The 22484-nt window shown below is 39.1% G+C and overlaps 3 protein-coding genes across 5 annotated transcripts; all 3 read right to left on the minus strand.

Moving 5' to 3' along the window:
* Nucleotides 1–481: 481 nt before the first annotated feature.
* theg (theg spermatid protein) lies at nucleotides 482–8512 on the minus strand. Its single transcript, XM_011490274.3, has 5 exons — nucleotides 8387–8512; nucleotides 6551–6623; nucleotides 3370–3493; nucleotides 1629–1788; nucleotides 482–1543 (listed from the first exon to the last, which is right to left on the minus strand). The coding sequence occupies exons 1-5, from the start codon at nucleotides 8418–8420 to the stop codon at nucleotides 1302–1304; spliced, it is 633 nt and encodes a 210-aa protein (XP_011488576.1). The 5' UTR covers nucleotides 8421–8512; the 3' UTR covers nucleotides 482–1301.
* A 451-nt stretch (nucleotides 8513–8963) lies between these two features.
* Nucleotides 8964–15032, minus strand: LOC101162409 (SH2 domain-containing adapter protein F). 3 transcript variants are annotated; one of them, XM_020713480.2, is made up of 8 exons: nucleotides 14946–15032; nucleotides 13628–13877; nucleotides 13345–13446; nucleotides 13037–13199; nucleotides 11832–12080; nucleotides 11595–11763; nucleotides 10984–11103; nucleotides 8964–10220 (listed from the first exon to the last, which is right to left on the minus strand). In XM_020713480.2, the coding sequence occupies exons 2-8, from the start codon at nucleotides 13871–13873 to the stop codon at nucleotides 10034–10036; spliced, it is 1236 nt and encodes a 411-aa protein (XP_020569139.1). In that variant the 5' UTR covers nucleotides 13874–13877; nucleotides 14946–15032; the 3' UTR covers nucleotides 8964–10033. The 3 variants fall into 3 exon arrangements, with proteins under 3 accessions (XP_020569139.1, XP_004082278.1, XP_020569140.1); XM_004082230.4 differs by having other exon boundaries at nucleotides 14838–15014; XM_020713481.2 differs by lacking the exon at nucleotides 13345–13446 and having other exon boundaries at nucleotides 14838–15014.
* Nucleotides 15033–15347: 315 nt separating this feature from the next.
* On the minus strand, nucleotides 15348–21724 carry ccdc94 (coiled-coil domain containing 94). The gene is made up of 8 exons (XM_004082231.4): nucleotides 21599–21724; nucleotides 21314–21414; nucleotides 17374–17518; nucleotides 17142–17276; nucleotides 16870–17051; nucleotides 16646–16793; nucleotides 16121–16292; nucleotides 15348–16042 (listed from the first exon to the last, which is right to left on the minus strand). Exons 1-8 carry the CDS (start codon nucleotides 21620–21622, stop codon nucleotides 15954–15956), a joined length of 996 nt encoding a protein of 331 aa, XP_004082279.1. The 5' UTR covers nucleotides 21623–21724; the 3' UTR covers nucleotides 15348–15953.
* Nucleotides 21725–22484: the final 760 nt, after the last annotated feature.

A 22484-nucleotide genomic window follows, 5' to 3' on the forward strand; every position in this document is an offset into this window, starting at 1 on the left:
AATAATTCCTTTTTTATATAAAATCGAACTACATTTTGTAATTGAGGTGCGTGGGTACAGCCTGTGCCACTAGGCACCAGTAGAGTCAGGAATTGTATAACTGATTTTAAAAATGTAAACTAGTTATTCCATAGATGGGAGGAAGGTGCATCTTCTATATTCGAACTATTCTGTCTGACGGCTTGTTCTGTTTGAGTTTTCCGATCAGATGCAGGTTTCATTGATGATGTTTGAGTGGAAATAGAGAAGCAAACTCACCAGTGCGGCTCAGTCTGGTCCGCATGAGCCTCCACCGCGTTTATGAACACATCCGAGCGCGCCGCAGACAGTTCCGCACCTCCCCTTAACGCGCGCGCACGAATTCGAGTGACACACTAATTTACCTCATACACACACACAAACACACACATATTTATATGTATACCTCATTAAACTCAACTGTTTAGATACAAGGAACAAGCAACATTTTTACAAGGGGGGCCACATTAATAAATTGTAAGCCCTGAGGCTAAGTTTATTTTAAAGGCCTCAACAAGTCACAGAATTTAAGGGGGCATTGCCCCTCTTTACCCATGCCTGTATCTGGCCTTGTAGAGCTATTGAACTGTTTTGGTCTTTGGGTTGCTTGATTATTTCTTGAACATCTAATGTGGCTGTAAACGTTCGAACAAACAACAAAAGTTTCTGCAGAAGCAACAGCACAAGTGAAACAAAACCAACACAAACAAATTGAAACCAACACAGAACACCTTTTAACCTCGGCTCCCTTCAGACCCTCCAGACAAATGTGGGCACAAAGGGGCCGAATTCCTGCTTGTTTTCTAATATACCCTGCTAAGGCATGTCTTTATTAGTGCTGCGATTCTGCAGCAGAGTGACTCCAAAATACTGCAGCTGAATTTCCCAACTGTTTTCTTCATCTCCATTGTTTCTAGTGTCACTCACGTCCGTAGTGCCTCGCCCAATTAGGGCTTTACATGAGCAAAAATGACAGCTAATAGTATATCGAAGGGAAAAGGGGAATTTTTACACAACGGTCAGTTGTTGGATGTACTGATCAATAATAAAATGGTGAAAGACAGAGAAAGGCGACACATTTCTTGCTGTATAGAGTGAATCCAACATGGTAATTATAGAAGGCAATAAACAGTGTATTGCCCATTTGTACATTCATGCAGCAGAGCAAATAAGACGGCTGTGTCGTAACATTGCAAGGAAATTAACTTTTCCCAACAACACTCTTGGTGAGTAGAGAAACGCTTGACACCCGGCGAGGGACCTGACGCACAGCATCTGTTCTGCTACTTGGAGGTGCATTTACGGAGCAGAGGCAAACTCAGCTCTTGGATTCGGTGAGAGGGATTGGCAGAGAGGGCCCCTCGGCTGATGGTGAACGGATTGTGACCCTCAAATAAAGCTTTTCTCTCTTTAGGTGCGGACAGTTCGATAATTTTCTGGCTGGCTCTGTAGTTTCGGGCTCCCCTGGAAACGGGCCAGAAGACAGAGCGGTCACTTTCAAAGTTGGGGTGGTCCCTCTTTGGAGCTGGATATAAAAATAAACAACTTTAACAAATGGCAACAGTTGGAAACACGACCTTATTGAGAGAAAATGAAAAAGATTTGCCTACTGGCAAGCAGCTCTATGTGGGCAACAGCCTTGGAGGTGGAGCGGTTCAAAGGTCCAGGTTTACTTTTCCAGCTGGATCCCTCCAGATCCAACCTTTTCTTTGGCTGGGCTAGCTGGCAGATGCGTACAGAAGCAACAGCATTCTGCGTCCCTCTGCTTACCTACACTCATGTTAGCAGACAAAAAAAAACTAGATTTAGTAAAAAGTTCTGCTCTTCAGAGGGGATAGATAGTTTAGGAACAGATTAGATGGAGGTGTTAGTTGCTAAATGTCAGAGCAGACCTCTTTATAAAAGGTGGAAGATGCTATCAGAGTCCTAGCAGATCTTTAAAAAAGCAGAACTGGTCTGCTCTACCCTTTCCAGTATACTACATCTGTGTTACCTGACCAGTCCTGTTTATTCCTGAGGTGATCACCAGGTATTTTTAGGAGTCTAGCCAATAGTAATCCACCACTGGTTAGCTTTTTGAAAATCTGCAGCATCTGATGGCAGTTGTCCACAAAGGTCCGGATTAGTACTTTTAGTTGTAATCAATGATCAGTGCGATGCTGGAGCCATTGGAGAATTTTTCAGATGATAAGATCCTGAGCTGAACTTGATCTGATGTCCGTTTGTGAACCAGTCCACAGTATCCAGGCAAAGACGCTGTTTTAACTCATGTGTACAAACTAGTAGGGATAAAACGATTCATTTTCAACACAATTTGGTTTAAACCTTGATATTTGAACCCCCGTTTTCAGTAAAATGTGTGTCACATTGGTTTTTTCAGGTTTTGTTTGGAGTGCTGTGAAAAAAGGGTTACCATATGTTTAGTGCACACAACACATCCCTCTCTGTGGTTCACCTTCAGCCAATTGTGATCGACCCAACTTGGTAGAAGCGAGTTTGGAACTAGACGTCTTTTTGCTTGCATCACATCACATAAGAAGGCAGACAGTGAGACCAAACAGGAAACGGACAAAGTTAGCTAGAGACTGACTATTTGCTTCCCTGATTGATTTTAAAACTTTTTACCAACGTAATTTTGTTTGTTTGTATCCGTGGTTTTCAATCAGTACTGCTGTTACTCTACATCACATCTTCTATATGTATCTGTATCTTTACATCCTTCAAAAGTGCACGTTTAATTAGCAACAGTTAAAATTAACAACTAAACACAATGACCCCTAACTTAGGGTGAATGTCAATTCCATCGGATTCTTCGTTTGGCATTGATAAGAAGAAAAGGCTGTGAAGGACCACACCAAAAATGGAGTAATGATATTTACCTTCATTATGATACTCACAGCCATTGTTAAATGTATGATTCAACCTTTAACTAGTGTTCATGTGACACTTTTCTTGCAAGTAAACATTTTAAAACATCAGGATATTTGAGATCTTTTTGACATTTGGTTTTTGTAGCTATTGTCACTTCTATTTTTTGTATTCACTTTAGTTTTAAATCTAAAAAAGTTTTAAAAATTTTACACAAGAAAATATTTCAGGTTCAAGAAGTCAACGCTAACATTGTGGAGATGATCAATTTTTCTCAAAGCAATGGCATGATTTCTTTCCATATTTGACCACTAGATGGCGTGGTAGAGCAAATGAAGCCTGAGCCAACAGGATAAACAGTTGCTTTGCTTTGTGTACCCATCACTACTTTGTGGTTTGGAGGAAGTGCAGAGCTGAGATCATGCATCCAAATCTGATGGTCCAGAAGCTGTGCGGTGTTTTAGCAGACCGTGAGGAACTCACCGGCGCTGGCAGTGGCCTGTCTGGCTGCCATGCAGAAGGGGGGGCTTTGGGCGTGGCAAGGTGACACAGCCGTTTGGATGCAACAGCTGTGAGAGCGCGCTCACTCACTTCCCAGAGAGACGGTCTGAACAACAAACAAGACTGTTAGGAGAAAGGAATGATGTAAAAAAAAAAACACACACTATGGGAAAAACACTAAAGTCATGGAATTTTAAGTCTTCATTAGTTATTAAGGATGATTTAATATGATCACTTATATGAAATTATCACTTTAATCATGGCAGGCATTCAAGTTGGCTTCACTTCAATAAGCTTCTACAATTCTTTTGCAAGATCTGGTGATCACGGTAGACCGTTTAAAGTCTTCTCCAGCAGATCCCAAAGCTTCTCAGTGGGATTCAGGTTTGGACTCTGCATTGGAAAACTCCCCTAGTGAAATTATTTGTTTTAAGAACTACAATGGGAGTCAGGAGAATTGTGACATTTTCATCTTAAAACAAAAAATGGAAGTTTTTTTTTTTATCTTCAAGTTGAGTTGTAGCATCTGGACTTAAAATCATCTTTCTTTGAAACGTTTCATTCATCCAAGTGGCTTCATCAGTCGGCACAAAATGCCAAAAAGCATTTTATTAACATTTAAAAACTTACCAAACAGAATACTTTTCTGACCACATTTCTTCCTTCACGATGCTCAACCCCCTTTTTATCTGTTCTAATAATGAGAGGGATCAATTTTTGACCATGATTGTTTGTTTTCAGCTTATTTCAGTGTTCATTCCTTTTACTTCTGTATACATTTTAGTTTGGACTGAATTTAAAAAACAGGCTTGGATTAAATAAGTCGTCAGACTTCATCCAAAGCCCCGGGTGAGAAGCTGAACAGGATGCAGGTTGGTGCCCCCCTTGTGCTCTGAATCAGTGACTACCTGACTGGAAGGCCGCAGGAGGTGCTGCTGCATGGCTGTGTGTCAGACAGAGTGGTCAGTAACCCTAGGTCACCTCGAGGGAACGTTCTCCTTCCCTTCCCCTTCACTCTTTATCCCACAAACTTCAGGTACCGGTCCGAGTCCTGTCATTTGCAGAAGTTCTCTGATGACTCGGCCGACTCCTGGAGTGCAGACTTTGTATCATGGTGCGACCAGAACCACCTGCAACTCTATGTCACCAAAACAAAGGACCTGGTGGTGGGCCTGAAAAAGACTCAGAAGTCTCCTGTGAGCCCCGTTTCCATGCAGGGGTTGACTGTGGACACAGTGGAGAACTACAGGTACCTGGGAGTCTACACCGACATCAAAGGGGACTCTGGTTGGAACACTGAGGCTCCCTATGAAAAAGAGTCAGAGTCAGCTCTACTTCCTGAGGAAGCTCAGGCCATTTAACATCTGTAAAACCACGATGAGAATGTTTTACGAGTGTGTGGTCTCTTGTGTCATCTTGTTTGCTGCAATTTGGCGGTGATCTTTTTTTTTTTGTGGCAATAAAACTGTATAACAACATTAGAAATGTCATTAAGACAGGATTTTACCATTGTAAAAACATTGCTAGAGTCCGCCCATTCCTCTCTCTTGCCAGCACAGAGGTGTTGATGCATGCATTTATTTTTAGTCGTTTAGATTATTGTAATGCCCTGCTCTCTGCTTTACCCAAAAAGTCTATTTCAAATCTACAACTATAGCAGAACTCTGCGGCATGAGTTCTGACGAGGACCAGAAGGCGGGAACCATTACACTGGTTTTAAAATTGCTGCATTGGCTCCCTGTGCGTTTCAGGATTGATTTTAAAATTCTTTTAATGGTTTATAAATGTTTTAATGGTCTTGGGCCTTCTTATTTAAATGATATTCTTTTAAAATATGAGCCCCTCGCGGACCCTGAGGTCCTCCGGTGCTGGCCTCTTAGTTGTTACTAAGGTGAAGACCAAACTTATGGTGAGGCTTCGTTCTGCCATTACGGTCCTCGCCTGTGGAACGGCCTGGCAGAGAACCTCAGGGCTGTAGAGACTGTAGAGGTTTTTAAGAAGAGGCTTAAGACCCACCTTTTTAATTTGGCTTTTAGTTGATTTTAATTGCTAATTTATTCTATTAGTATAGGCTATTTTATGTACCGGTATTTATTTTCATTTTATGCATCTTATTCTCAATTTTATGTTTTTATATACATCTTATGTCTTTAATTTTATCATCTCTTAGAGTTTTTTTTTTTTTTAGAAGTCACATAGTCATTATTCATTGTACGTGGGGGTCATGGGTCGTATGTTTTAACAGAGCGGAGTGGGTTTTTAGTGTAATAATGTGTGTTTTTTGTTTTTAGTGTTAAAGCGCTTCGAGCTGCGCAATGTATGAGAAGCGCTTTATTTTACAAATAAAGTTTGATTTGATTTGATATAACTCTTCCATGAAAACCTGCTAACTTCATAAAACCTCATGACAGCATTATATATTTAATCTATACCATGGTCCGGGTGAACACTCGACTTTCATTGGCTGCTGGGTGTGGATTAAAAAGTGATAATTCACAGTGATAATGCACGCCCAAAAAAAAGGGTTCTGGTCACATATTCTAAATGTTTTATATCACTGCGCTGGCTTCTTTAAAACAAAAACTAGCTGCATAATCTGAACAAAAACAAGTGGTAAGAGGTGAACCTTATCTCTGAACTGATGCTTTGTTAACCTATCGTTTCCTTTGCCGCTGCAGTCGCGGTCGATGCCAGTTGTCATGACAACGCGCCGCACCATGTAACAAATAGTCCGCTTTTTTGTGAAAAAAACCTGCCTAAACCAAACCAAAGAATAAATACTAAAAAATGATTGAATATTTATTTCTTTTGTGATCGTGGTATAAGCGGGATCATCCACACTTTGTCGGCCATTAACCCTTAATTTATACAGTGTTACTTTGCACACTGCTTATTTGCTCTGAACTGTATTTTTAATATTAGTTTTCTTTATTCGTCCATGTTGAAATTTGGTGATTGGAACTCTGCTAAAAATGCAATTCCCCCTTGGATTAATAAAGTATTCAGATTCTGATTAAATAAGGCTCTTAAACCTTCTGCACGATCAAACTCAGATAGTGAAAATAGTTTGGATGGTCAAAACTTACAAGCAACTCAAGTTTTATCTTCTATTTATGTAATTTGGATCGCTGACAACGACAACAGCAATTTTAGTTGGGCTCACCTGTCAGGATACCTGAGCTGGCTGAGTTTGGGCTGAGCAAGCTGCTGCATTCTTATCGTCATGGAAACAGGAGCTAACAGGAGACAGCACAATGCCATGTTATTTTTTTCCCCTATTGGATGGACAAATTAACAATAAACTTTAATTTTCTTTTACATAAAAAGAAATAGACCAGGATAGACCAAACTGTTGACTTTCTCTGAAAGATATTAGATTTATTATGCCATTTACAGTAACACGCATTATTCCTGAGAATTATAGCCTGGAGGCAGTCTGGCAGATTCTTTAGAAATAGACTTTCTGAAACAAACACTTTCAGCAATAGTGATCACTTCTACAGCAAAGCATGTCAAACTAATACTTTGTGGTATTTGACCACCTAAGCTGCGATCCTTTATTTATAAAGTTCAAACACAACTCATGCGAGTATGTTTCCTGATATTAGCATTTGGTTTCTTATTGTACAAAGCTAAAAAATAAATAAATTAAACCTTATTAAGTTGTTGGTGGGAACATGTTTTTCCCAGTTGGTATTCGAACTAGGGCTTAGGGCTAGGGAACTAACCCTATTGCCACCATGCAGCCCGCAATGTTATGATTAGTTTTATTTGTGATTTTGTTTACAGAAACTAGTAATCATAATTCTACATCCTAAAAAAAAGCAACCATCCTACTAATGTTTTTAACCTGGGGTTTAAAGGTCTCAGGAACTTGCATCATTACAACAAGCCAACATTTAGCAACTTAACGTGTGAACATTTGTTTGGAAGAAGAAGAACAGCACATCTGATAAATCAAAACCCAACTTGGGACATTTTAAACACACAAAAATCCCCTAAAATAAGAATGCAAATAGCAACAGAAACGGGGTGCAGCAGCCTATGCTAATTATATGAACAAATATACTTTGAACAGTCTAAAATGTCTAAAGTGGTCCCATCTTCAGACACCATTTCATACTTTAGCATTAGAAATCTTGTTGTATGCCTCTTTACAAACATTGTTCTCTGTTGCATTATGGCAAAAGTGAAAGAATGCCTCTTAAAAGCATGCAAAACGACCCTTAATGCACTTTCTAAATTATTGCTTGTTATTTAGCTAAAAAAGAAAAATGTTTACAACGTGCAAGGCATGATGGGATCACAACCTAATTAGCTATGAAAAAGTCCAAATTAGTAGCTTTTGTTATTACCGGTACTTGCTATGAAAAAAAAAAGACACTGTATCATATATATTTTGTCCACAATATAGGTGAAACACACCAGGATTCATTTGCAAGTGATCTGAAATACTGGTTTTGGGACTCGTTTGATTTGCAAAAGAGCTTAGACGAGCTATAATTTTTGCCAAACAAAGTAGATCAGAGAAAAACTTGTACTAACAAAACACCCTGGTGTAAAAGCACAAGTCTGTTATATTGGAAACGAATACAGATACCAATCTACAGTACCTGAACTATGTAAATTAAAGAATGTAATCAAGTCCACAGTTTTTGAGGCATAAAATGAAACCATGGATTCAAATCTTCCAAAACATCAACTAGATTTTTAAAAACAATACGCTGTGTGCACATGGAAAAGCCCTTCGAGCTGCTCGGCATCTCAAACATGTCACTGCGTGCTCGACATCGTGAGTCAACCCTTTACCCCCCCCCCCCCCCCCCCCCCCAAGTTCTTTATACCTTCCACTGTTTGTGTATTTTAACATTCAACACCTCATGCATAGATGCTTCTAAAGCTGCTGTTTGTCCAACAAGAATAATTATTGAATATTTCATTTTAGAGTATTAAAATAAAACATTTATGCAAACCATTTTATTTAAGTCATCGTTCTGACCTGCTTGGCAGCTGGCGTTGCCTCTTGCTGACATAGGTCCTGGTTGCTATGGTAACTGGTGTCGGGTTCACAAAGATCCTCTACAACAGAGGGAGCCAGTCTCCAGGTTTGGTCCAAGTCTTGAAAGTGATTAATAAAAATGTACATGTTTGCCCGCCCATGTGTCAAGGTGTCCTTGATCCATACATTACTGCTGATGGTTGAGGATGGCTTTATGCAAGGCAGTAGAGCTGCCTTCAGTGTGAGTGTGTGTGTGTGTGTAAGAGCAAGGGTAAATGTGGGGGTAAAGCACTTTGCACCTTTAATTTAAGGTAAAAGAGTGATGCAAGTACCGTATATACCATTTACCAAATGTTAAGGAAAGAAAAAACAAAAAGAGGATTGATTTTATTGATTATGAAAAGGAAAATAATAATTTGACATAAGTGATTTATTAAACTGATTTCCTTAATAGAGTAATCAGAGAAAAGCTACATTCACTAAGTAAATGTCTATTTTTTAAATCAGCAGTTAGTTGACCTTAACCCACATTAGCAACCTCATAAAAGAAAAACAAACGCATAAATCACAACTCCGACATTTTTAAAAACAGACAACTTTATTTTAAGACAACATTTAGAGTTCTTATAAAACAGCACAGTAACAAAACAATCAAAGCTTATTTATCATAAAGCCACAAGCTTTTGAGGGAAAATACTGCAATTGATTCTCTAAACTAGTATTGCTGGATTTTGCGACTCACTGAAGGTCATGTGTGACACAGCTGAGCACATGGATCCAAAATGAGAGCCCTCGAGAGGCCCCTGAACACAAGAGGAGTCAGGGATCTACATGCAGGTGTTTTCCTTCAGACGGTCTCAACGGTCTGTTCACCGGCAGTTGCTGGTTTTTTGGGAGTCTGCGTTGATCAGAATGCAACAACAACAACAAAAACAACAAAAAGGGAGTTTCAGTGCCATTACCATTCACAAGAGCTCTACTTATGGAGCTGCTGATGTACTTACTGGGACTGTGGTAGAACTGAAACCCAGCAGCTCAAACGGCCACTAGAGATTGAAATGAGTGGGAAACAAAGTGTGGAGCCCTACGGTCTCACCAGGAGGGATTGTGCTACAGTCACGATTTACTTTACCAAACCCATCTCATCCATCAATGTCATCCCAGCAGTTACTCGAGACACAATGATCAGGATTCCCATTGATCACACCGAACCGCATCAGTATGGAGATGTAACTGCCGCCGTGTTAGATAAAGGGACAAATGAAACGGTTCTGCAGTAAAATCTCCTCAAACAAGAAGGAAGGAGGCCATGTGAACCAGTAAGGGTCTCTACAGAGATTTCACTTGTGGATGAGGATTAATGTTAAAAGGTATAAGTCAGAATAGGCAGAAAAAGAAAAAAAAAGCCTCATTTTGGTTCCCTTTTAAACATATGGATCACATCATCCATATGTTTAACTTAAAAAGTTATTGAAATTTACCTGAACGGGTGGTGCTAGGACGCATCCAACTCATAAAAAACATTCCTGGAGACATTATGGAAACATAACTGTATACCGGCGAAGCTTGACCTTCCACAATCACTCCTGGTGGGGTCTAGGAGTGTGAATATGTGACTGTCAGTAGCACCAGAGGGAACTGTGCGTGTCAGAGAGTTTGAACGATGACGGGGTACATTAAGGACATGTGCTCAGCTCCTCTGATCGGCAGCTTGTGCGTGGTGTAGTAGTGGATGACCTCGGGGATGGAGGAGAAAGGAGGGCTGTTCTCCCCGAGAACGTAACGGCTGTCTGCAGTTCGGGTGAACTTCATGTGCATGAAGCCGTTACAGCTCCTGAAACAGGAGAAAGATGCCACGGATGAGTCTTCTTTCTCTGAGAACCGAATAAGGGCTAGGCTAAGCTTGCGCCATGCCTCCCCACCTGGAAGATAATGGTACCTTCGTATTTACGAGAATGTGTTTTTCTTGCTAAATTAAATCAAATGCTTCTTTTGATCTTAAACCAATGAGTGTAATGACAAAAAACTCAAAGCATCCCCTGTGGAGATTATTGAGAAAAGAAGTGACAAACAATGAAGCGATGAAAGGAATGGCTTCCAGCGCAGAATGAAAAATTGTGAAATGTTTAATGTCATCTAGATGTTTCAACATGAGTCCCTGCCCACAGAGGCAACATTTAAATGAAGGAGGAATTAAAACTGTTCCAAAAATTGGAATTTGGGTAAACAAAAACATGTCTCTATGTTGGTATCTAACAGGAATACAAGAGAATCTGTTCAGATAAATTTTAAAAAGTAGCATGTTTCTGCCAAAATTAACATGAACCCTTTTATTATATTTTTTATAGTAGAGAAAAAAAAAGATTTAAGCACCACAGAAATTGCTCAGTTTGTAAAACATCTGTGTCCATAATTAGGGAAGCATAGAGTTTTCTCCACTAGATATGTTGTAGATAACGGATTTGAAATGTTCAAAAAATTCTGCATTTAAAACCTTTCCATGCATTCGAGTCTTTCTGGTTTCAGTCCATCAGTAAATGTGTGAATAAATGTGATTTTTAAAGGCTCTGTTGAGTTGTTTTTGTTTGTTTTTTTACCTGAGGGAAAGGGAGTAGTCATTGCAACACGTCTGGCTGTTTCTGACCAGGTAGGAGCTCTCCTTGCACAAAGTCAGCAGAGACTCGGCCTCCGAGCGGCTCAGGGCTCCGTGGTACCATCTGCAAGCATCATATAAAAACACTTGAAGGATTAAGATTCATTGATTTAATTATAAGTTGCTTTGTAGGGAAAGCAAATTAAATAAAAATCTCAAACAAATAAATGAAGTTTTCTTTTCATTTCTACTCATTGCTTTGGTTACTTTCTGAGGTTGTCTTATGAAAAAATGTTGTAAAATGTGTAAAACCATTTGCGTTTGGTCTGCAGATTCACTAACATTTTCTGAGGATTGATATTTTATTCTTTTATAAATGACTGTTTTTCCTTTTTCAAGTCAGATTGTTTGGAGATCTTTCCCATCAAACGCTGACTCAGCAGTTCCACAGTAAAACTAAAGAGGCTTTTGAAATTTAGTTTGTAGTGTGATGAGCTTCACAGGAAAATATCATTTGAATTGCTGGGAGTTACAGTGACAAGAAAATTAAAGCAAATGAACCATTTGAAGCAGAAATCTGTCCCCACACCCTTGACTTTGCAGGCACTCGCTTACACTTGCTTTTCCAGAGGTAAGAAGGGGTCCACTCTCTCCCCCAGGACCGCAGGAGTATCGCTGCAAAGACGCAGAGTAGCAGGTTCGGCAGAGGCAGCAGCAGCTTTGGTTAGTCTGGATTGTTCCGTTTGTCCTCGTGAGCTCTCCCTTTGTGCTCCTTCAAACTGAACTGTATCCAGACAGAGAATTACAGTTAAAAGATCACTCAAGAGGGACAGGAAACTAATAGATCCTAACCTGCTAGAGCCTTTGAGATGTTGTCCTTCTTCCACTCCCAGGGCTGGTCGTACTCGTCGGCCGGCCTCTCGTCGTCCTGAGGTAGCCTGCTCTCCCTGCTGTCCAGCGGGCTGAGGTCTGCCTCCCCCCTCGGGGATTTCTGCTGTGTTGCTCCTCTCTGGTGGCTCCTCCTCTCCTCGTAAGGGTTATCATAAAGCTGGTTGCCCTCTCCACTCACAGACATACTGGTCATCACGCTGTGCTGAAGTTCTGCGTGAAATACGGGAGCAACTTGATCAAGTTCACATCAACATCCTCTAAGGCATCAAAGAGTTTATTCTACTCTGTTACTGTGAATGTGGGAGAAAAATCAAACTATGAGAGGAAAGCATAAAAAACAGATAGAAGTAAATAGAAACTTATTTAATTGAGTTTAAAAAAAAAATCTTCATTTGTTATTTTGAACATTACAAAACAGAAATTTAAATTAAAATTGCTCGAAAACCTAAAGAAGCATTGTACAAAGAGAGCTTTCAACTGGAGAGCAACTTGAATGCAATAAAAAAAACGAGCCTCCTCTTTATCTGTTAAAACAATGAAAATCTGCACCTTTAAAAGTCAACACAACACCTGATGGACAAAGTTTCTGTCATCCATCATGACACACATTTGACACATACAGGCTTAAAGAAACTCTGGCTTCACTGAGGCTCCAGAATTCTGTCGTACAGTGTCTCAAAGTTCAAACCTTCATTCAAAATCAAGGCCAGTATTTTAGAATGAAAACAAAAATCTGCCCACGATCAAGGATTTGTGTAGATAAAATTCCACCAAGACTGTAAAAGGTGAACACTGTATTTTACAATTTAACGATACACTATATTCTGTCTTTTATGCTTTACTTGATATTGTCTTTTTTTTTGTTGACAGCTTCCTTCACTTTCTTTTAATCTCTCTCTTTCCTGCACGTTCATAAATTTGAATATTTAAAAAATATTTTCAGTCTGTTCAAAAATGTCCTCAAGTTTTTGGTCCACTTAGAAAACCACATATAGTGTTCATTCTTTCTTTAAAATAAAATGTAAACATTTCACAGACTTCTCAGTCTTAAAAGAAGTTGCTGCAAAAAGACGAGGAAGGGCTCATGAGATCCAAAACAGTTCTGATCTGCATTGAATTAAATTTTGCCCTCATGACATTTCACCAATAAAGCTCTGACACAAAACCTGAAATAATCCGCTGGGCTTCAAATGGCTCCATGTAGCTACAACACTCTGTCGGTGCGGCTTTAGGCTCCCAGTTTTGCCTGAGTCTCTGGTCTGGCCGAGCATCGAATGGATCGGAGTAGTCTGTGACGCTGTCGGAGGCTACCGGCGCAGAGGGAACAACCTAGACGTGGTGGAAAAGAGGCATCATGGGGAATCATAAAAACACAAAAGAAGTGTGGTTTTAAGCAGGAGGTTTGAATTGAGAATGCAGATGTGGGAAACAAACAGAATGGAAAAAAACACAACAAAAAGAAAAGAGTGCTTACAGGCTCTTCTTGAACAGTCACGGGACTCAAGGGAATTTTACAGCGCCCAAACTCCTGAGAGTCCACTTTAATTAATCTGTGTTTTGGAGAGACGACTTTCACCTGAATAAAAAATGTAATTTAAACTACTTTAGAGTCAAAATAAACTTGTGAAATATGTGGGAGACACATGTATGTACTAAGAACAAAATAAAAACAATAAAATGATTTTAAAGTAAAGTAAATGGTTATGAAAAAGTAGATCAACTGAAAATATGTAAATGTTCAAATTAGAATGATATACCTCCAGACCATTAGGAAGCAGTGAATCTATGGCAGGGAGGGAAGAAAGGCTTAAAGTTGCATTGCAGGAGCTGAATCCACCGTTCTGGTGCTCCTTATCTGAGTGTTGGTAGGGATCCTCAAAGTCCAGAGCCTTCTGAGCTTTGTAGGCCTTCACAATTTCACTCTCTGTGTAATCTGGCCTGGGAGGCTGGGGAGGATCACGTCTGCTGCCAAAGTTCAGGTGGTCCTTCAGCCACTTTGCCATGGATCTGAGAACACAGTGGAACCAGTTGGATGGATGGATTAACCTAAAACTGCATTTTGTGAACATTTCCATGACTCATTAACTCCTGTTTTAGCTCAAAAAGTTAAATACTGTTAGCAAAATGCACTTGAAATGCATTTTCCCTCTACTATAGAAGACTCTACAATGAGAAACTTAACTGATTATAGCAGCATTTATTAAAAAGTAAATAGTAGAGTTAAAAACATGGCAAAAGTGAGAAAATATATATAATGGCATGCATAAATAATAGAAAGCTATTCAGTTTAAAAGACGTATATTGAGTAAGTAAGCAGGGATCAGTAGGTAGTAGATTTAATTTTTTAACGTGTTCTATGTGTTCATTGAGCAGCAAAAATTTCCCTACAGTAAAACAAGCAAATGACCAGTAAGGTGCCAAGCATGTAAATGATACTTTCTGTTCAGTTTAGTAGATCATGTGATGTGGAACAATGTTGTCACGCTAGATATTTCTGCTGCATCTTTCTAGTGCAAGGTGTGACTAACTAAACTAAGCATCATGTTGAGACTGATCATCATGATAAATCCGTGGATTTGCACCACAAACTAAAACTTTACTGCATTTGGAAAAGAATAGACACTTGAATAATATGTTTGATGTTCAATTACGAAATTAACAACAGTAATGAAATTCTTTAATGAATAATCCAATATTCCAGCTTCCAGGCCTCCGTAACTTTTTCTTTCAAGCTTCAGACAGCTAAGATTGCTAATCTTGCAAAGCTAGCTAAATTAGTCAGCACATACAACAAGTTGCATTAATTCTGCTCTTTTTTACGGTGATATTGCTTTGCTAGACCACAAATACAACTGAAATCAATTTTTTAAGTGTATATTCTTCATTATATTTAAAGTAAACTGTCTTAATCAGGTTGCCGACAAAAACGGCCCTGAAGTGAACGCCAACAACTGCAGTTGAACTCACCCAGTTTCTTTGCATTTATGAATCCCCGTTGCTATTATAAATTTCTGATTAACGCAGCCAAACTTCAGAAAAGAACATAGGTATTATCTTCAAATTAAGTTAACCCACCAACTACCATTTCCCGACGTGTTCTTCCCAACATATCGGTTTATTTCATTTTGGTTTATTGGAAGGTTGCTCCTAAAGATCACTACCGCCACCTTCTGGCCAGGAGGAGATAACACACTATAAGAAACATGCACGGATGTGAGAGCTGCTAAAATTTGTTAATTATCTTTAGCTAATTTAAAACTAATATCTATTTATAAACCTTTTTTGAATTTTCTAATAATACACTTTATTACAACCAAGTTTCATATAAATAACAAATCCAACTTCATTAAACCGTTTGAATTCAACACGAGCTTCAAACAAAACCCAGTAAAAATCACCAAGAATGAAAATATTGACATATGATGTAATAAGATATAATCATATTAGGTCAGTATTAGAAAAAGAAAGACAAAAGGGTGTTTTTACCATTTTTGTATTTGCTTAAGTCACGGAACAATTTACATCATTTTAAATATTCAAATTAAAGAAACTTTTATAACCAAAGTATTATAGAAAGGCTTAAGCAAAAATATGATATAAATTTTTAAAATAAAGTCTCAAAATTGTACTTAAAATACATTAAGATGCTCCGATTCTTAAAAAGATATCTGTCACACCAAAATGTCGAACTCTAAAACATCACAAAAGTAATGTTTATGTTACATAAAGCAGCTCATTTATTCACTTCTATTGGATCTAACAGATTTGGGGTGTCACAACCAAGTTTGAAGAAAAAAAACAAAACAAAAAAACAAATAGGAATAACGTAAGCATTTAAAATATACAGCACTGGGTAGACATAGAAAAAAAACATATTTGAATAACCACTTTTAATAAAAGGATAGGTTTGTTTTCTAAATTTTCAAACAGGAAACTATTTCTTAATTGAATTCTGTGACAACAGATCTGTTCTTAAGTTGCCTCTAGTTAACTTACTTTTATTGGTTGTTTTTTTACTGTCAGTAAAACTGTACATAAAGATCTGTATGTTCTTTTCATTGTTGGTATTTCAGATGGCTTCCTTCATTCTCCATCGCTGCTGTCACTGCCAGAATATGCCCCCAACAGGCTCAGAGATGAAGATCCATTTTGAGTGACATTCGTTTTTGAATCTGAAACCAAAAAGCAGAAATTCCATGACTTTGCCTTTTTAGACCAATCAGCAGAGTAGGATGTCATCAATGTTTTACCTGTGTGTGAGGTGGGAGCAGCGTTTGCCTCATCTGTGGCAGCTTTCTTTATGGAGTCTGCCGGTTTCTTTCGCACCACCAGGGAACTCAGTGACCCTTTGCCTCCCAGAGTCCCGACACTCATCTCCCAGCTTTCGACCTTAACCTTTTTCACTCCTGAAGCTGAGGATCCCTACAGAGTACAGCTCAAATCAGTCTGGAAGAAATAACATCTAAAAGGCTAATCCCGGTCAATAAAAAGCAAGACAAAATTGAAGCATTAACCTACACGTTTTTGTGCAATAGCGGAAAGTGTTTCATTGGTATCAAGTGGAAGGTGAGAAAACAGAAGAAGACAGAGCTGTCCCCATAATCTGCATATATCAATTTGGTTATGAACATGTTCGATCTAATCTACAAATCAACACATTTTAAATAAAATTTAAAAAGATAAATAGAATGCAAGGTTTGGAAAATTCCAGATTTAACCAATCAGAACCCTTTTAATCCAGCAAAAAAAACATGAATTTAAATTATTTGGCAAACCTCAGTTTCAGGTTGTTTGTCAGAGGTGAGGATGTCAGTCGGCTTGTCTGAACTGGACTTCTTCAAACGGCTTCTGCTTTCCTCTTCTTTCTCTGAATCAGAGTCCGAGTCTCTGAGTCTTTTCACGAGAGCCCGCTCCAACATCTCTCTGTAAAAAGACAACTTATTGTTTTTTTCTTTTTACCTGCACACAAAGTAGACCGTGTTCAATGGGACCGGCTCACTTTGTCTCACGCTCGTCCTCTTCTTTCTGCCTTTCCTTTTCTCTCTTTTCAATCTCTCTGTATTTGTCAATCATTCCCTCAAAGTCCACTTGGGCCTGTCTTTGATTCAAGTCTTTCAGCTCCTGCAGGTTCTCCATGACCTCCATCTCCATCTTGGAATCTTTGGTCCGATTCTCCAACACCTGCCAGGCGATCAAACTCACTTTTTTAACGTTCAACATTCTTGGGAATTTTAAGAATATAGAGTGGAATAAAAAACAAAAGCCACAGACCTTCATAGGATTGTTCAGCTCCTCATCGTCCCTCTCCTGTTGGATCCTTTTTTCTTCTTCTTCAATAAGTTTTTCCGCTTGGAAGTTTCGTGTGGCACCGTGCTCCATGGCGTAGTCTGTGTTCTCAGGGTCAGTCTACAATTCCCACACGAGGCATTCCAGAATATATAAAACCTTAAGACTAAAGCAAAGCTTTACATTTTCCCTCAGAAAATTAATCATTTAGGCTCACCTTAAATGTGATTTCAGCAAGACAGCGAGTGCACTTGATGTAGAAACGGAAGATTGGCAGTCCCATGTACAGCTCATTTTGCACAGTCTCTTTACGTGCATTAAACTTCTTACCCTTGTAGATGTATTCACCACATGTCTTGCACCTGCAGACAGACAGACAGACAGAGTGTGTGTGTGTGTGTGTGTGGGGGGGGGGGGGGGGGCATGCAGTTAAGGTCATTGACAAGTTAAGCTCTTGAAACTAAACTTTGTTTAAAAAAATTGGCTTATTGTATAAAAAGCCATGCTGGATCCTGGACAGACAAAACATTAAAAAAAAGGCTACAAATTGATCATACTTGACAAGAGATGTGTCACATTTTACAGCATGAAGCTTTAAACTAAAGAGTGATTCCAACTAAATCAGTGAAATACAGAAAAATGGTTGATGAACCTGGAATAGAAAAAGTCTTATGATTTATGTTTCTGTCCAAGTCTGTCTAATGATTTTATTATTATATTTAAACTTTGATTTATTAGATAGTAAAGCAGTTTCTACAAGTAGCGTTGCTGAAAATTGCATGAACATATTTTGCCCTCCAGGCAGTGACGCTGACTGTTCCAAATATGACTGACTTCTCTCTGGTTGCTTAAATCTACACAACCTGCCTTAATAAGACCACAGTACAACCACAGACTCTGAGACTCACAAACAGCTTCTTTCTATAAAGCATGAAGACTCACTCCAATGAAAAGTTATTTTTTAGTTTTTTTTTTTACATGTTCTTGTGGCCTTTTTCTCATGACGGAGGGCTATATAAAAATTAAGGTTAAAAATGCATTTCTGAGTATTCCTTTTTCCAAATTGCTGTGAATCAGGAACAAAAAAATACTGCTTGAAAATGTCTGTAGCAGTGACGTTAGTGCTACAGTCGGCGAACCACAAGCTCCCTGCCCCGCTCCTTTCCCACGCATCCACTTGCAGACAAATAGATCCATGTACGTCTTTATTTTATTGTCCAAGCTACAATATTAATCATCAATTTTGTTGCACCTGCAATGTTAGGTTGGGGGTTTGAGTGGCTGTCAGCTAGTGGGAAGAGAGCAGAAACAAAGGGATCATGGGAAAGTGTTGGTAGGCTGACACTGTTAACAGTCTCGCCCACAACTCAGAGGGGAAATGTCTTATAAACTACTGTCGCTCTGCAGAAACTATGTCCTAGAAAACGACACAGGTTTTTTGATTTTGACTAAAAATGCCAGCATCGCAATTAAAAGACCACTTTTAATATACATCAAAAGATAAATGGAGTGGGACTTAAAGACTCGTTGTGTATTGACCCTTCAGTCTATCAGGTTATTTTTTTACATTTTTTTTAACTTATTTGGAAAATGAGAACGTTTCCTCTTGTAACATTTTCTCACTGTTTATTTTAATTAAGCATCTCTATCTGGTGGCAATTTCAAAGTATAATAATTACCTTTACCAGTTGCTAAATACTGTTGTGAGAAATCTTAAGTACAAACGGTTGTATTGATTGAACTACACTGACCAAAAATATAAACGCAAAACTTTTGTTGTTGCTCCCATTTTTTATGGTATGAACTCAAAGATGTGAAACATTTTCCACATACACAAAATAACCAGTTCTCTGAAATATTGTTCACAAATCTGTGATATTGAGCACTTCTCCTTTGCCAAGACAATCCATCCACCTTACAGGTGTGCCATATCAAGATGCTGATTAAACAGCACGAGTATTGCACAGGTGTGCCTTAGACTGGCCACGAGAAAAGGCCAGTCTGAAATCTTCAGTTTTGTTTTATTGAGGGGGTCAGGGGACTCAGACAACCAGTCAGTATCTGGTGTGACCACCATTTGCCTCATGAAGTGCGACACATCTCCTTCGCATAGAGTTGATCAGGTTGTCTATCCTCCTGAGAACCGAGGAAAAAAAGTGTCTTCCAATTTTTGTTTTTGTGTGAATTCCTATCTATTTAGGTCTAAAAAAAACCCTCACAATTTTAATTTTTTTAAATTATTTTTTATTTTAATTTCCCAACATGTCCACTGTAGAGGACAACAGGACGATATTTCTGTGAAAGTAGAACTCAATTAGGTAAATCAGACAAAGGAGCAGATTAAATCTTAAGAGTGATATTCATCCAAAAAACATTACATTTTTTTCTAAAACAATAAAATTCTATATCACTTTTGTCACTTGTTGGACCATCTGCTACAGAGGAAGATTGACCAGTAAATTGAGAGCTTTGCTTATTGGCTCTGCTCTCTCCTCACCACAACGTACCGGAACAGCAACCACATAACTACGGACACTGCTCCGATCCGCCTGTCAATCTCACGTTCCTGTCTTCCCTCCCCTCATGGACAAGACTCCAAGATATTTAAACTTCTCCACCTGGGGCAGGGAGACTCCACCCACATAGAGATGGCAAACTACCTTTCTTTGGTCGAGAACCATGGCCTCAGAGTTAGCGGTGCTGACCCTCATCCCAGCCGCTTCACGCTCTGCCACAAACCACCCCAATGCATGCTGGAGGTCCCGGCTTAATGAAGCCAACAGGACAACGTCATCTGCAAAGAGCAGAGCTGAAATCCTGTGGTCCCCAAACCAGACCCCCAACGGCACCTGTCTGTGCCCTAGAAATTCTGTCCATAAAAACTATGAACTATGATAAAGAGCATCCCTGCCAGAGTCCAAAGTGCACCGGAAACAGGTTTGACTTACTGTCGGCTATGCGAACCAAGCCCTTGCTCCGGTCATACAGAGAGCAGACAGCCCTCAGTAAGGCTCCCCGGACCCCATACTCCCAGAGAACCATCCACAGGATACGGGGGACGCGGTCGAACACCTTCTCCAAATCCACAAAACACATATGGACTGAATGAGCGAACTCCCGCAATCCCTCCAGCGCCCTAGATAGGGTGTAGAGCTGGTCCACTGTTACACGACCAGGACGGAAACCTAACTGTTGTTCCTGGATCTGAGGTTCGACTATAGGATGGACTCTCTTCTCCAGTACCCTGGCATAGACTTTCCCAGGGAGGCTGAGGAGTGTGATTCCCCGGTAGTTGGAACACAACTAGATCAAAAACAGATCCTCGAAAATGTTGTTATCAATGTACTGTGAAAAGTACAGGATTGGACACCAGTATTCACAAGCTTTGGAGTCATCTTGAGAGGCAGGGCGCCCTGCTAGCACAGGTGTAAACCTGTTATGATGGACGTTTAAAAAACACAAAAAAAAATCTAGTTAATTAAAAAAACAAGTTATATTTTCCTGAATCTCATCCTCCTCATCCTTTTCATCATCCTAAAGCTCCAAATCTGAATCTTCCTCAACTATCTGGCATAGAATCCTCTCTGCTTCACTTTTTTCTCCTAAAATAATGTGCAGCCATTAAATACATTAAAATGCTCCCGGTGTCCTCTACAGTGGACATTCATTAAATGCCTGCTGTTTTAAAACAGAAAACATGAAACTGTTTTCAGATCTAAAAATATTGTTCCTAACATGTTTATGACCAAGATTATATATAATTATCATGGTAAAAAAAAATGAATAGATACAGACATTTTGACTTGCCTTTCACCTTTCCATAAAAACAGGTTAATGGTATGGAAGCCATCTTGGTAGAGGTAAAACTTAAAGTTCCCAGCATGCAAACTCATCACCTGACACATCACTGGAAAGCCCAGGATGTCCTCTGCAGTGTAGAGTAGGATTTGGAAAGGTATCTCTTAACTCCTTAGAAATATAAAGGTAAACAAAATGTCCATTATAGAGGACATAAATGAATTGGCCGGGTCTAAGGAGGCTATTGTGGCCTGTGGAATTTGGTCCACTCTTCTTCAATGGCTGTGCGAACTTGCTGGATATTGACAGGAACTGGAACACGCTGTCGTATACGCACACAACACAAGTAAAAAACAAACCTCATGTTGAAGGGAGCCATCAATCGGACCACATATTGACGATCTTTAGGGAGTTTGAGTTTGGGTATTTTGGCTGGATCGAAATCCGGGGGGTAGTATTTCTGCAAAAGGCAATTTATTAGCAATATATTGTTTCTGAATTTCACAAAGGATCAATATAAATACGAAAACACAGTAACAAATGCTACAAAAATGAACTCAAGAACGTAATATTTTTCTTAAAATTACGCCTAACTACCCGCTTTAAAGTTAAACACTTCATATCATAAATATGGATGTACTTACATTCAGAACTTTTCTTTCGGACATTGTAACTTTTTTGGATTAACCAAAACAAAGAATTGAGCGAGAAATAAATCGACGAAGCTTTAAGGGGAAAAGAGCTGCAGGCTTAACTTCCGGTGATGTCAGATTTTTGTTTCCGGTCAACAATTATATTATGGTGCCCCCACATGGAAGAAGGGAGTAATTACAACAACAATTTAAAAAAGTAAAGTTGATTGGTCGATATTTAATGGATTTGGATTAACTTGGTTTTGTGAAGTAACATTGATTTATTTATAGTTTATATTAATTTACAGTTGACTCTTTTAGAGTAAAGGGATTATTTATAATGTTTCGGCACAGGAAGTGACACTGTTGGGTTTCTAGAAGATTTAACATGTATGTTGTAACACAAAGGTTACAACATGCACATTATGGCAGTAAACTGACAAGCATCACATTTAGACAGTGGAATGAATATTTGATAAGCTTTGTATTTAAGTTTTACCCGACACTGGTTGTAGTTTTTTTTTTTTTTTAAATCAGAGCCATGAAAACAGTGCTAGCATCAAAACAAAACGACACAATCACGTTTCCTGAAACTTTCATTTGAATCTACCAGTTTATAATAACACAATGACTCTTTAGTCTTATCTTGGTTATGAAAAGTTCAAACATACCGCATATTAAATGTTGCATAACATTCCTGGATTGGTTTAAAGTGGAGTCAATGCTTGGTCACTGTCGTCATGGCTGTCTTCTTGAATCTACCTTTTTAGGAGACATTGGAAGAGATCGTGATCCGTATGGTGACCTTTAAGGTGTATGATGTCAGTGGTGATTTACCTCTGACACGCATTCGTGTGCAAACCAATCCCAACAGGGACACGTTCCTACGTTTTTAAAG

Source organism: Oryzias latipes, chromosome 22, assembly GCF_002234675.1.
Source record: "Oryzias latipes chromosome 22, ASM223467v1".
Taxonomy (NCBI): Eukaryota; Metazoa; Chordata; class Actinopteri; order Beloniformes; family Adrianichthyidae; genus Oryzias; species Oryzias latipes.